Source organism: Poecilia mexicana, unplaced genomic scaffold (genome assembly GCF_051168715.1).
Source record: "Poecilia mexicana isolate PSO_F unplaced genomic scaffold, ASM5116871v1 scaffold_1, whole genome shotgun sequence".
Taxonomy (NCBI): domain Eukaryota; kingdom Metazoa; phylum Chordata; class Actinopteri; order Cyprinodontiformes; family Poeciliidae; genus Poecilia; species Poecilia mexicana.
This window is the reverse complement of record NW_028263370.1, coordinates 7,271,212-7,284,977: the sequence shown is the minus strand read 5'-3', so window position 1 is coordinate 7,284,977 and position 13,766 is coordinate 7,271,212. Positions and strand designations below refer to the sequence as shown.

The 13,766-nt window shown below is 38.2% G+C and overlaps 2 protein-coding genes across 7 annotated transcripts in view; one reads left to right on the top strand and one right to left on the bottom strand.

Annotated features, from left to right (window-relative positions):
• Nucleotides 1-82: 82 nt before the first annotated feature.
• On the bottom strand, nucleotides 83-8,736 carry slc43a3a (solute carrier family 43 member 3a). The gene is made up of 13 exons (XM_015009122.2): nucleotides 8,647-8,736; nucleotides 7,769-8,079; nucleotides 7,063-7,192; nucleotides 6,532-6,578; nucleotides 6,320-6,396; nucleotides 6,133-6,225; nucleotides 5,384-5,523; nucleotides 5,158-5,297; nucleotides 2,536-2,679; nucleotides 2,317-2,424; nucleotides 2,050-2,236; nucleotides 980-1,103; nucleotides 83-875 (listed from the first exon to the last, which is right to left on the bottom strand). Exons 2-13 carry the CDS (start codon nucleotides 7,956-7,958, stop codon nucleotides 732-734), a joined length of 1,524 nt encoding a protein of 507 aa, XP_014864608.2. The 5' UTR covers nucleotides 7,959-8,079; nucleotides 8,647-8,736; the 3' UTR covers nucleotides 83-731.
• Nucleotides 8,737-12,413: 3,677 nt separating this feature from the next.
• ctnnd1 (catenin (cadherin-associated protein), delta 1) overlaps nucleotides 12,414-13,766 on the top strand; it is a 31,277-nt gene continuing 29,924 nt past the window's right edge. For 2 of the 6 annotated variants that reach the window (XM_015009130.2, XM_015009134.2), the window contains exon 1: nucleotides 12,414-12,694. The gene's annotated coding sequence lies outside the window, so the exon portion shown is untranslated. Of the gene's footprint in view, nucleotides 12,695-12,737; nucleotides 13,467-13,766 lie in introns of those variants that run through there. The other 4 variants (XM_015009135.2, XM_015009136.2, XM_088001001.1 and 1 more) reach the window with 3 other exon arrangements.

The following is a 13,766-nucleotide window of genomic DNA, read 5'->3' as shown; positions in this document are numbered from 1 at the left end:
CATTTTCTATGTTTGTCATGCGGGTCGGGGGACTGTAAAATACACTTCTGGTGCAACATAAAGTAGTAAATTCATTTCGGGCTTTGATGATTTAGTTAAACTTTTATTTTTAACAATAAAAAAGTATTTGTTGAAGTGAAGGTAAAAAATTCAAACCACAGAGTACTATACCAGCTGTCAAGCATGGCAGTGGCAGCCTCATGCTATGGGATTGTTTCACTCTTTCAAATACGGACTACCTCTACATTTTTCAATATCTCTTAAACCAACAGCAAATTTAACATTTGGTATAATTTGGTCTTCCAGCGAGGCAATGTTCCTAAAACACATATTTACAACGATTTTTTTTTAATACACATGAATACAACAGCAAGAACCCTGTTGTGGTCAGTAGTTTCTGTCTTCCAATCTGGGAAATCTCAGAAAGTCATTTCCAGACTTTTAATTCTCCAAAACTGGAATTGACAGAGGGTTTACCCGTTCACTAAAAAGAAAACAAATTTTCAAACTTCCAATAAAACAGATTTAACAAGTTAAACAGTTTATGACTTTGAAAAATGTGTTTTTCAAAATCATAAAAACACATTTGTTCCTGTAAAACATTTTAAAAAAGCATGTCTGCTTATAAAAATGATATAAAATATCCTTGTTTCTATTTTCTAGTTAAAACAATGAGATGGAAACGAGGAAACCCTGAATTATTAAACTTGTCACACATAATCATCCATCATCTACAGTTTAGCTTGAGCCAAAGTGGGACCGATATCAGTTGGAGGGATGTTCTCCCTGCTCCGGGCTTTTCTCCTGCAGTGGATGAAGACGTAGACGGGATGGATGAACACCAGAACAGAGAGGAGAGTGAGAGTAATATCCACCTGAAACAGATGGGGTATATTCTAACATCTTCAGCATCATACAGTAACAATACGTTAAACGCAAAGATGCACTCGTCTTTTGTAAATTGATATCTAGAGCTCACATAAAACGGATCTCCGTCCAGAGGTCCTTTGACCAGGGAAATGCAGGGGTACTGCAGCAGAGAGATGACAGCAGAGAGCGACATCACCAGGCCGTACAGCTTCCCAAAGTGACGGGACGGAAATCTGAGAAGGAGGGAGTCAGACAGGCAGAAAGTCAGAGATGGCTTTTGTTCTATTGTGGATAAAAATATACTGTGGTCTGCAGCACCTAAAAACGCAGCAGAGGGCTGAATATGTTTGAAATTGTTATAAAGTCTTGAGTCCAGCAACACTCATAATTGCAACTTTTGTCCCTCAAACTACTGAATACTCAGCATTCATGTTATTTTATTGCTTTATATCAAGCAGATCATTGAGGTGCAGAATCTCTCCCCCCCCCAAAAAAAAGTTCCACTTCTTAGGTAATAAATAGGAATAAGCCTTCAACAAACTTTAACCAATTTCAATAAAATTACTCTTTTCCCCAGAAGTCTTCTCTCTGTCATTACAGCGTCTTTGTGTGTAGCAACTGCATCGAGTGGAAAGTTAATTCTGAAAATGCATGAAAATTTCTACACAAATTACATTTTGTTTTCACTTAATGTAATAACTTTTGTGAAGATATAATTTCAAAGTATCAGAAGAAAAGTTCTCATTGCAAAGAGGGAAACTGAATTAAATATCAGAGAAACACCATGAAATCTTTCAACACATTACCCACATGGCCAAAAGACGCAACAAAGACCGACATATTTTGGTTTGATGTAACAGATGAAAAGATGAAAATCATCTCTTTTTTTGAAAAGATGAAAAAAGAATTATCTTTTCATCTGAAAAAAAAGTTTAAGTGATCAACACTTAAAGTGCAGCATTGCTTAGTGGAAAGAAAAAGAATACAAGGGTCTCAGAGTTTTTGTTTTTTAAAGTGTGGCATCTATCTATATTCAGCCTACTTTACTTTGCTGCCCCTAGAATCCAATGCAAACTGTTTTCTTTAAGTTTACTCAATTACTGAAGAAAGTAATAAATTAAAATAGCATACATTTATAAATAATTATCTTCTTTATTTATTCTTATACCAGCCACTTACGCGATGCTAACGAAGGCTGCGTTTCCGCCGTAGAGAAAGGACCTGTTGAGGACCTGCAGGATGAAGGTGATGTACTGCAGCGGGAGGACGGGAATGGTGGCGCAAATAGAGAAGAACAGGCACTGCAGTGAAGTCAGGAACAGAGACAGGTAGGAGGAGCGCAGGTCAGCGTCCTGTTCAGTTTCTCCTGCAACGAGAGGATAGAAAGAGGGACAGGTTGATGTTGCACAGACATACAGTGTAGTGGGTCAGGCTCCAGGGATTTACCCGGGGCTCGAGGCTTTCCCTTGTGTCTGTCCAAGATGAGTCCGTTCCAGGGGGCGCACAACACTCCGCACAGCTGGGTCATTGCAAAAGCATTGGTGTACTGGCTCACTGAGAGGCACGTGATGGAAAGCAGAACACATCAAAAATAATTAAATAATAAAAAAAAGAAAAGAAAATGAAAAGAAGAAGAAAATGAAGAAGTGGGTCTGAGAAAGTCACCCAGGGTGGGGTCGTTTCTGGCCAGCCGGCTGAGCCTGGAGTTGAGCGTGCCGATGAAGAGGTAGTGTCTCAGCTGCAGTATGGACAACCACAACAGGTGCCAGAGAAAGAACCAGGACAAAACACAGCTCCGGAAGCTCGGCACTGAACAAATCAGAGGTTCAAAGCAGTAAATCCATTAATATCAGCCTTCTTGTCCTAAAGAACCTGAGAGTGAAGCAGCAGTACCAATATCTCTACACTGAGTGAGAAGCAGTCCATACGTTTCTTACTTCTTCCTACTCCTTGTCAAACGTGTTAAGATTATTGTCAAGCACGTGCGGAGGGGGGAGACTGGGGGTGCTTGAGCACCTGCCCCTTTTGCTCCTTGCCCCCAAGTGCCCTTTTGGTCAAACTTTTTTTTTTTATTTTTTATTTTTTATTATTTTCTAAACCCTCTTCTGACACATAATAACATACTAAAATTATTATTATTATTTTTTTATTTTATTTATAATGTAGCGAACGTTCCAGATTACAGAACCGTTTTTGGTGAATTAAAAAAAAACGTTTTTGGTTAATAAGGTGGAGTAGACTTGCTACTTGTAAGATGACGGAAAACGTTTAGCAGAGAGATAATGAAATACAACAGACACTGACAGGCCTCTGCATCTGCCTTTCTCTGAAGAACTACTGAGCGGGAGGAGACAGCCAGGTGAGGAAAAACTGTTCTTATCTATCGATTCGGTATTTTTATCATACAGACAACAGGCTGTTGTTGTTGTGCTATTAAGCTAGCTGCTAGCTAACGACTTTGCTAGCAAAGGTAGATAACTAAAAAGCTTCTTCCCTGTATCATTAATGATAGCAGTCATTCTTCATTATTGCTTATGCAATAGGGGCACATCGTCCGTCCAAAACCGATCATCTCCATAATGGATATATGTCTTCTAATTTCCTTTGCTGCATAATGTACATTGCATTTATTCTAGCGTTAGGTAAATGTACCTTGAAGGAGAATAGCACTTAAATAAAAGTCCAACAAGGATATTCATTTAGAATTAAAAATAACTCACCCTGAATTACCATGATAGATATAATGTATGTAATAAAAGTGTGTCATTAATGAAGGGGATAAAACTCAACCCAGACTTTAAGTATAGTTTAGGGTCTGGTTCGCAGAGTATGAAGTTAATTGTTTTTCCCAATTATTCAATGAAAAAAAACAACTAACGTGAGTTAAGTAAAATAAAATTGTAATCAAAACTTTTGGAATTTTAATGATTTCTTTTTTAAAAACAAAATGTTTTGTTAAATTTTTTTTTTTAATTAAATAACTAATTTTTGTCTCGTGAACTTAAAAAGTTATTTGCCAAACAAAAACTTTTATTTGCACACATCATAAATCTTTTCATGTGAGAATCACAAGCAAAACTTTGAGTCACCAACAAAAAAAAAACTTAGAATAGCAAGAAAAGATTTCTGAGAACCTTGTGGGTTCCTTTTCATGATGACCAGGGTATGTATTGTCATCTGGGAACTTCTTTTGCTTCCTAAGTTGTTTCTCTTTGAATTCAGGAGAAGCATCCATTTCGATGGCTATCTTGCCTGCAATGTCGAGTGACTTCTGAAAGCCCTCTTCTCTATACTTGAGCAAAAACTCTTTTAGAGAATCGAATAGCCTAATGGCTGTGTCATTTGACACATCTGCTTCTTGTAGTGCCTTGCTTGCAAAGTTGATCTCACATAATAAGTCATACCAAACTATGAGGCACACAAGGAACTCCATACTAACAATCTCATCAGATAGTGACTTTGCCTCTGAGACAATTTTGCTGTCTCCTGCCACTTCTTCAAGCTTTTGTAGTGAATCTAAAACTCCCTCCATCTGAAAACGTATAGCTTTGACAGAGTCTAGCTTTGCTTCCCACCGGGTGTCACTCAGAGGCTTCAATGTGATGTCGACAAACTCTGTGAGAATGTCCCACCTCTTCACAGAAGATGAAAAAGATTGTGTACAATCTTTGAACAGTGTCAAAGAAAGTTAGACACTCTCTGCTAGATGAGGCTGCATCACATAACTAAAGGTTCAAGCTGTGGCTACAGCAGGGGATGAGTAGAGCCTCTGGACATCAGGTCAATTAAGTACTTGTTCAGCTGGCACTTTCACTTAAATCAGAAAAAAACATGTCTTGTCAGCAAAAAAAAAAACAAAACAAAAAAAAACCCCACAACTTTACATTCAAGAATTATTTAAAACAAGCTCATATAGTAAGTTGAGTCTTACTTCAAGTCTACCAAAATACACCTAAAATAATATCGCATTTTGTTTTGATCTAGTTTCTATTTTTTCTACAAACTAAATAAAACAAATACATGGATAGATTTTGTGTTTTTGCAGTGTAATAATTTTTGCACATTTTGTTGATCCAGCTCAAATACATCTTCAAGAAATACCCTGAAGTTTGTGGATGTAATGTGACAGAAAGGGGAATATTCAATCAGTGTGAGTGCTTCTACAAGACATTGTACAGGAGCCAGTTAAGTCTCCTCAGTGCTTCTAAATGCTGTTAGGCTGTGGTATAATCTATCTGTTGAACTGATCAGCTTCTCCACAGGCGTTGTCACTCTTAAACCTGATACCTTTTTCTGCGTTTTCCACCTCTGTTTCATCCGACTTTGCCGTTTCGTCTTTCCCACTGGAACCCTGACCGGATGCGTCCTCCTCCTTCGTCCTCTTGACCTGCTCCACGTTGTAGCTGTCGGCCTGTCCACAGTTCACCCTGGATATCCGGACACACTGCATGCCATCAAGTTTCAACCCAGAAGAGAACCTTCTGAAAACAACAATGAATAATAAGACGCTCACCCATATGTGTAGCGTGGAGGCAGCGGGTACGGGATGTGGGTCCTGGGCATGAGGAGGAAAGTCCTCGCCACGTGAATGATGCTGCAGAGGGACAAGGCAAGGAAGGAGGACTGGAGAGAGATTCCTCGCTCGTGTAGAATCTGTAGTGGGAAATGGAGACAACATATGGTAATCTGAAGCAGTCTTTGCATTCTTCATCTGTAGAATCTTTTCTGTGCCACTAGGATTATTGTCATCTGAAAGTGTCCCAGCAGTAGGGTTCGTTGTCTTTCTGTATCACTAAAACTAACTGCAGACTAAAGTCACTGGCTGGTGTTGCAATGGTTTTCCCAGAAATTGATCACATAGTTCAGGATTTATTCTCCCATCACTGATAACAGTTTGAGTCTAGATAATGTAAAATATTATAAAGGTTTCCAGTCCTTTGCTCCGGCATATTAAATTGTCAGATTTGTTCTTGTAGTTTTATTTACTCTTAAGACATTTCTTAAACAAGTTTTGTAACAGTACACTAACTCAACATGGGTGAAAATATTTTTTTCTTTTGTTTTTACCTATTTTGTTTTCTACAAAAGCTGAAACTTTATATCCAGATAAAACAAAGGCGATGATGTCTTGTGTTTTATTTTTAGTTTCCGACTTTTGCTAAGTTTGGTTTTTCAGCCTATTAAAACAAACCCATATGTAAATAATAATCTGTTCAATTTCCACCAAATTAAAAAAATATGTAGCAAAACATGGCAATGCACCTTGATGATGAGGAAGACTCCCGAAGAAGAGTCAAAGGCTCCGTTGTAGAAAGTAATGATAGTGGAGCGATGAGCAGCAAACAGGTTCCCCACCTCCGCAAAACAAACAAATTCCAAATGTTTCAATAAAATGACCCCCTGTATTTGATTTCCAATGAAGGAGCAGCTGCTTTTACAGAATAACCACCTGAATGTTCGTCATAAGGAGCAGAATTCCTCCCCCGGCGATGCAGGATAAGGCAGGAAAGAGCATCAAGGAATTTGCTGCAGAACAGTGGGAGAGAAAAAAATGACGGTAATCTCGAAGATGAATAGCAGTTTGACTAAATGTATTAAATATGTCCCTTTCTACAACCTTATAAATTAAATATGTTTGTTTGTATAAAACTATTTGCAGACCTGCACTGGAGAAGGCCACAAAAAGGGTTCCAGTTGTGTACAAAGATCTGGAAGGAGAAAACACACGAGTATCTCTGGTCATTTATATAACATTAATAAAAGTTAAAGGCATTTTTGTGTTTTTGTTAAAAAGGTTCATTTTTTGTGGCTTACATTGACACTATCTAGTTTGTTATTTTTACTACGCCCATTTAAATGGTAAACAGTAACTGTCGACAGTATGTGGTCAAAGGAGGTGACGTCTGTCTGGGTGTAAACTGTCTTTGTAAGACCCTCCCTAAGTTTATCACGTTCACCATTGAAGGTTCCTCCTCTCATCCTAACAGAAATAATTCAACTACAAGCTCAAATTTGACATAAAACCTGTTTCTAGGGTTCTGTATAAAAACCAGTTGGAAGATTAAGCAGAATTTCAAGACTGCTGACATAAAGTTCTCTATATGCATTGTAGACTGCAACCGAAATCTAAAATTAGTAATTAAATAGATTAGTGCCCCCTGAGTTGAATGCACATTCGTGCTTGAAACTTACACTCCCAGCAGTCTTGTTACCATGGTGCCAAATCGATCAAACAGGTAGCCGTTGATCAGACTCAGGAAGTTGTTCAGGAACGAGGCGATAGTGAAAACCAGAGAAAACTGCTCATCCTGACCTCTGCAGTCTGAAAGAAAGAGCACAACACTCAGACATGGACAAAGTTATGGAAGAAACATGTTTTATTTGCCCATGGAGCAACTCTGAAACGTGTACAAACCAAATTAGACCATAAATAATTTCTTCAAAGCTTTTTCCAGTCACGTTGTGACTACAGCTCCACGGTGTCACAATCTGCAGGTGTGTCTATATACTTAGAGAAATATTTTTTATGCATCTTTAGATCTGGTTTCAACATTTAGTCTTCTTCAATGAAGGCTGCAAGATCATCTCCAAGTGGCTACATGTTCATGTCCCTCTCTTATTTCTCTGGGTTTTACCAAATAAACATAATTTTAATAATCCAAACTGATATGCTTTATGTCTCGTTTTATACAGTGTGCTTTGATGCCGTCTGCTGTCTCCTGCTGCAGCTCTGATGATTTATGTTTTTTATCCAGACGTTCATGCAGCGATAGAGCATTTTGACCCAACTGACAAGCAAACAGCAAAGTCACCACCCAAATAACTGGAGAAATTAAACAAATAGCCCCGTCTTCAGAAACTTAAATCACACAAGTCTTCTATTTCTTCTTTTGCTCACCTGTCTCCACCAGAGAGCTGTTGCTGACTGTGTTGTTGCTGCACAACTCACTGAAGTACTGGTCTTCCTTCAGCACAAACACCAGAGAGGTGTAGCCAAACACCACACCAGCAAAGCACAGACACTCCAGCATCCCCGAGATCAGCGTCAGCCAGTAGCGCATCTTGGAGCCGACCTCGCGGCCCTGCATGCTTCAGTCCTTCTCCGCAAGAGCTCAGATGAAACTTTCGACGATAAGGTCTGTCTTCAGAGAAAGTTATTCTGTTTTCTAAAGCTCCCCGGGGTTCCTCCAGCAAGCAGCAATCATCTTCCTGCTTAAGAAATACGAGAAAACAAAGGGGATGATCACTTTTTTAATTTGTCAGTTCCTCAGTCACCTTCTGGTGAGCAGCATTAAGTTAACACCAGAGAGCCAGCTGTGAAGAACGTGTTAGGTGGGCTGCATCCCAAAGCTGCTAAAACAATGAGAGGCTGAAGGAACATCTGCTACTGGACAATATGACAGATGTTTTATTGTCAGTGGAAATAAAACAATACTGTATTAGAGCAAGTTTAAAGATCTGATGCTGGAATTTATTTTAGTAATTAATAACTTAACTTCAGTAGAGCAGCATTTGAGCAAAGACAACTAATATTACCAAGTTTGAAAAGCATGTATTGATTCTTTTTTTACTGATAATCCTTCATAGCTAACCAATGCAATGCATGCACATCATTTCTTAGCAAAATGTTTATTACATAATGTATTTTTCTACTTCCAGCTATGCTATAGTTCTGAGCTAGAGCTTTACTATTCATAAAACATCTTTATGGCTGAGATTAAAATGAAACTTTAGCCTTTTAAAATATTAATAACAATTTGAAATAATAACTTTCACCTTGGTGAAGTGAAGCCTCTTCAGTCCAATTCCTGTGAGTTTAACTCGTCAGTTCTGTGACAGCATGGCGGGTCTTCCCTCTTAAAATGCTTCTTATCTTTCTCATGGTGAACTGACGCTACAGCATACTGACAGCAGACTTTACGGACCGCGGCAGTTATCTGCAGGAAGTACTGCCTCTAATCCAGATTAGTTGGGTTAATCTATGAGTACCAGCACAAGACAGAATACTGGTGCAATAGGGAACTTACATATACACTCTAAAACATGATTGGTAAGCACAAAATATATTTAAATTTACTTCTTGAAATGCTGTTTGTTTGTGTGATTGAACTTACTTTTGCACTCCTGCACTTTTATGCCAGACCTGGAAACAGAGCAAAGCCACTGATGTGCCACAAAGAGCAGCTTTGTGTTTCTGTCCACGGCACCAGAAGGGAAGCCAGATTATAACTGATTAATAACATAAAATGGCTAATCTAACAGATCTGAATTTCTTGACAGTCTAAGAGGATTTCTCCAGGCTTTTTCAACCGACGTCAGGAAATCCAGATGCAACAAACGAATCTTCAGGTGCCATCTGACCACAGTTAGCTAAGGAAAAAAAAAAAAGACCAAGTACTGTGAAGGTTAGAGTCACTCAGTCAGATTTATTAATATCCTGCTCATAAAATGAGCGCTTACAAATGATACAATGTTGAACGGGTCAAAGTGAGACGTTCTACCAGCAGGAAGACAACACGTCGGTTTTATGGGATCAGTAAAAGGAAAATAATCGTAAACACTGAAGAGAGTGTGAGACTATCTCCGTATTTGCTCCGCTGAAAGTTATTTCTCCCGAGACAAACTTGGTCCAGGAAAGGTTCCTTTTGGAATGTTGATGAACATTAAACCAACAACATAACTATAAGATGATCAAAATTTCAGTCAACTTTTATCCCCTTGGTTATAACCAAACCCAATTTTATAACCACATAGTAAAATTTTATTTTACCTTTTGATGTCACATAATTATCAGGAGGGAAATTTTATTTACTAGAGTTCATCCTAAGAATATGCAGAAATTAGAGGTATAATTTGTGTTCATTTTTTAAACATTTCTGTGAAACTATTTCAGATTATAATAAAAAATCTTTATATAAAAACCACTATACATGTAAACATAAAACTGACACATTATCAAATTTCCTACTATCCATTTAACTACGGGAATTACTCAGCAAGAGAGCACCATCAGGATTGCAGTGCCGTATTATGTATGCTATTATGTAACAAAATGTGGTCTTAAAAGGTAATAAAAACCGCATTATGTAATAATTAACACATTTAACCCTTGGACACATTTTAAGTCAATATAACCATAAGGTGCCTTTGAGACTTTCCCATTTCCAAAAGCTGAGGGTTTCCATTGAACTTCATATCCTTTTATTAAGTTGATGTTATTCTATTTGAAATGCATGTTTAATCAAATTTTTATGAATAAAATGCCACCAAAACAAACCAACATGCAAACAGCAAAATATTTCCACCATATCATCGACATATTCAAAACAAAAATAAATACATTGTAATGGTGATTGCAAGATGCATATTTTTAGAAAGCTTTTGGGTCTCCTTTTCAACAATATAATTTTGGTGATGGGAAAAGAATTTGAATACTAATAAAATTATGGCAAACTCTTTGTTTCTTGTTAAATCTTTCAGACTTAGACTTTCTTTTCTGAATAGATATCAAAGATATCAATTAACTTTCAAACAGTTCTACATGGCCCTCAGTTATTTGTAAAGGAGTCACACAAACGTTTAGCAAATAAATTGTTTATTTTCATAAATGATGAAAATGACAAGGTGAACAAGGACATAACAGAGTGGACTTTACACATGATAGGGTGGAGACGTGAAATATGATAAAATTATGTCATAAATGTAATGAATACGCACATGGTGACTTGGCCCTAACTAATCTCTTCTTTTGTATATTTGTCTGTTTAATTTTTTCTTTTGCAAACTGTGTCTTCAATTTGTCTTTCTGTTTATTTTAACCCTCTAATGCGTAAGAAACTGATTTTGATTTTGTGTGTGTGTGTGTGTGTGTGCGCGCGCCTGTGTGTGTGTGTGCACGTGTGTGTGTGTGTGTGTGCGTGTGTGTGTCACAAAGTTTACAGTTTGTCAAAAATTTAATCAGTAAAAAAAACAGTCATCATTTATCTTTTATATATTTTTAATCATTATATTTTATACAGTATGTTTTAATGCTTCAATTGAACTCTATTCTTCAGGATCCTGTTCACAGTTAAGTGTATAAATTTCATAGAGACCTCAAACATGATTTAAAATCAGCATCAGTTTTCTGTTTCTTATATTTTATGCTACAGAAACTCTTTACCACTTTCTTTCGACTCTGTTACAAAAGAAAACTTTTCAGGAAGGAACAAAGCTCTTAAATCTTTAGCAATTCTTTTTTTTTATCATAGGTATATTAAAAAAACTGCTTAATTCAAATGCAAACAATTATTACATGATTTACCAAACTGTTCAAAGACTTAATAAACTTCAACATTAAATCCCTTTTATTTAATTCCAAATTTTCTATTTCCAGTTTAGAGATTCAACAACAACATAAAAGAACCCCCACACGTTTGGCCATCTAAGATGTTTTCAAAACTCATGGGAATCAGGAGACTCCTTATAGGAGAGAATATTTTTCAGAAGAGCTTCATGTAATTAGCAAGATGACAACATTTTTTTTCTCTCCTCTAAAATACTTTTAATCTTTAAAACATTTATTTCACCATTAGCTTAGATGGTGAAGATTGCTCAAGATGACAAAGCATCGGATGTTTTTAAAAGATAATTGGATACGACTTCATTGCAATGTTAATGGATCTGAGTTGAATGAACTTGGACTTAATAGGGCTGTAAATAGCAGGTGATGAATTAGACCTGTTTTTCCTGTATAGCAGGGGAGTCAAGCTAATTTTCATTTTAGGTCACATCAAGATCATGAACATCCTCAGTGGGCTGGTTGTAGCAGAATTCATGCATTTAGAAGTATTCGATGAGTTTTTCTAAAAAATGTAATATTTAACACCCATTTTAAGAACTTTGGTTATGCTTTTTGTAAGATCAGTAAAGGTGTTATCCTCGACGGGTGGAACCTCTGGAGAAGTTCGTCATTTCGGCCACAAGGTGGCAACATCTGAACTCTACAAAGTTGAGGGAGATCAGTAAATATTTATTTCTCTCCTAAAGTTTCAAGAATAGAAAAATATAAGGCTGTAACGTTGTAAACTCTTTGCTATTTTTTGGAGAGCCAGAAAATAAAACCAAATTTAAGTGCTACAATAATAATAATAATAAAAACAAAACAAAGAAGAAGCAAAACACAAAAACAAGACAAGTGATGATGAAAAAACTAATTATAAGAAGCCCTTAAAGTTCCTTTTGTGTTTCCTTTGCAAGCCAAGATTGCAGGATGTTGAGAAGTTGGAAGTTGCTTGAAGTCCAACGAGAAAGAATAGATGAAGTTGCAAATAAATCCACCTGGGAATCCGTGACACTTCCGCAGAGCCACAGGCTGGTCGCCTTCATGCCACGCTGCACTGTTGCAGTAAATTGCGGAAAATATATTGTGTCTAAGAAATCAACATACAAAAAAAAAAAAGTCTAATTTACTGAGTAGCACCTGTATATGAAGCTTCTGAGAAATGCTCTGAGCCGAAGTTGGATTTCTTCCATTGTATTGGATGTGACATAGTCATAGGGGAGGAGTCCTGTGGGAAGGTGAGGAGCCACACCAACCTTTCCCATAGGAGTGACAAAAAGTTTCTTCTGTTTATTGGATCATTTGTGACCTTTTGAAACCACATAACCCTAATTACTTTAGAATAAATCAACCCTGGATCTGGGTCGGATCGTTTTGAACTGTCCTGCTTTCTTATCTCTCGCTGGCCCCCACATCTTCCTCCCCCCCCCAGCGGAGAGGAAGAGGACAGACAAGTGGACAACAAGCGAAGGCGAGGAGGAAAGGAAAAACTGCGCTGCATAGGTGGGTATTTTCTCCGGTATTCACCGTGGTTCCTCTCAGCATCTCTCGGGTGTAAAATCGCCCGGCGCCGACGTGTTTTTATTGTCTCACCCAAACTCTTTACCCAGCCCGGAGGGGTCGGGCTCCCCCGGATTGTGTCAAACAAGAGAGCTCGGCTAGGCCCGAAGCCATCAAACACTTACGGACTTTAAGAAAGAAACCTGCTGAAAGTGTCTACCACACGGGTAATGGCAATTCTGGTAGTGTTTTGTTTTGTGCGCGGCTGGTTTGGGGTTTGTTGGTGATGGGAGAGGAAGCGACTTTTGGTTCGCTGAACTTGGCTGCCTGAGCAGGCTAGCGGCGTAGCATGGAGCTAACGGAGCTAGCACCAATGTCTGCGTTTCGTTGATGAATAACTCGAGGGGGGAAAGTTGTATTAAACTACGTTCACCTGAAAGCGGCAATTATATAGGGGGGAAAAAAAACAAACTCTACACATTATGTCGGTAGGTTTTAATACAAATGAGAGACTTGCATGGCTGGGAGGTGTTATCACATAAAACATCGCCTCTTCACTGATTGACGCGTTTGAAAAACGCTATTTTAAAAAGATTTCTCCGCCTCTTTCCCCGGGATTTCCTGTGTGCCCAGGACAGGTGAGAGTACACGGAAGTCCCCTGGGACGCCTTACCGCAAACTCTAAGTCAAAGTCCAGTTTGCTTATCAATTTCGCCCTTTGTGTGCCCTGAAACGCCCACTCTCTGTGGATGGTTAACCTGCGCGGAGCTTTCAGGTGACTATCCTCCTGTTGTGTGTATGATTGCCTTTGATTTTTGTTCACATTTTGGTCTGTGTTTAAAGTCTGGTGTGAAATCTCAGCTGCTGTCTTTTGATGTGGTGAGGCAGGCAGAGCAGGGAGACGGCGTTTCAAGTCTAAGAACCTGTTGTGTGGGTCTGGAGCAGTGGGTGTGGTGACAACAGGAGTGTTTGTTGCTTCGTTATTTTAGTCCCTTGTGTGGAGACTTAGTTTTACCTTCTCTACTTACAGTTTTTTCAGTTTGAATACAGACAGGAAATCTGCCTGGATATCCAG

Coding starts and splice junctions, on each gene's coding strand:
- slc43a3a (XM_015009122.2), bottom strand. CDS start 7,958: ATGCAGGGCCGCGAGGTCGGCTCCAAGATGCGCTACTGGCTGACGCTG. Junction 5,298..5,383: donor CCTCCACGCTACACATATGG/GTGAGCGTCTTA, acceptor CCGGATATCCAG/GGTGAACTGTGGACAGGCCG. Junction 2,237..2,316: donor GGGAAAGCCTCGAGCCCCGG/GTAAATCCCTGG, acceptor CTCTCGTTGCAG/GAGAAACTGAACAGGACGCT.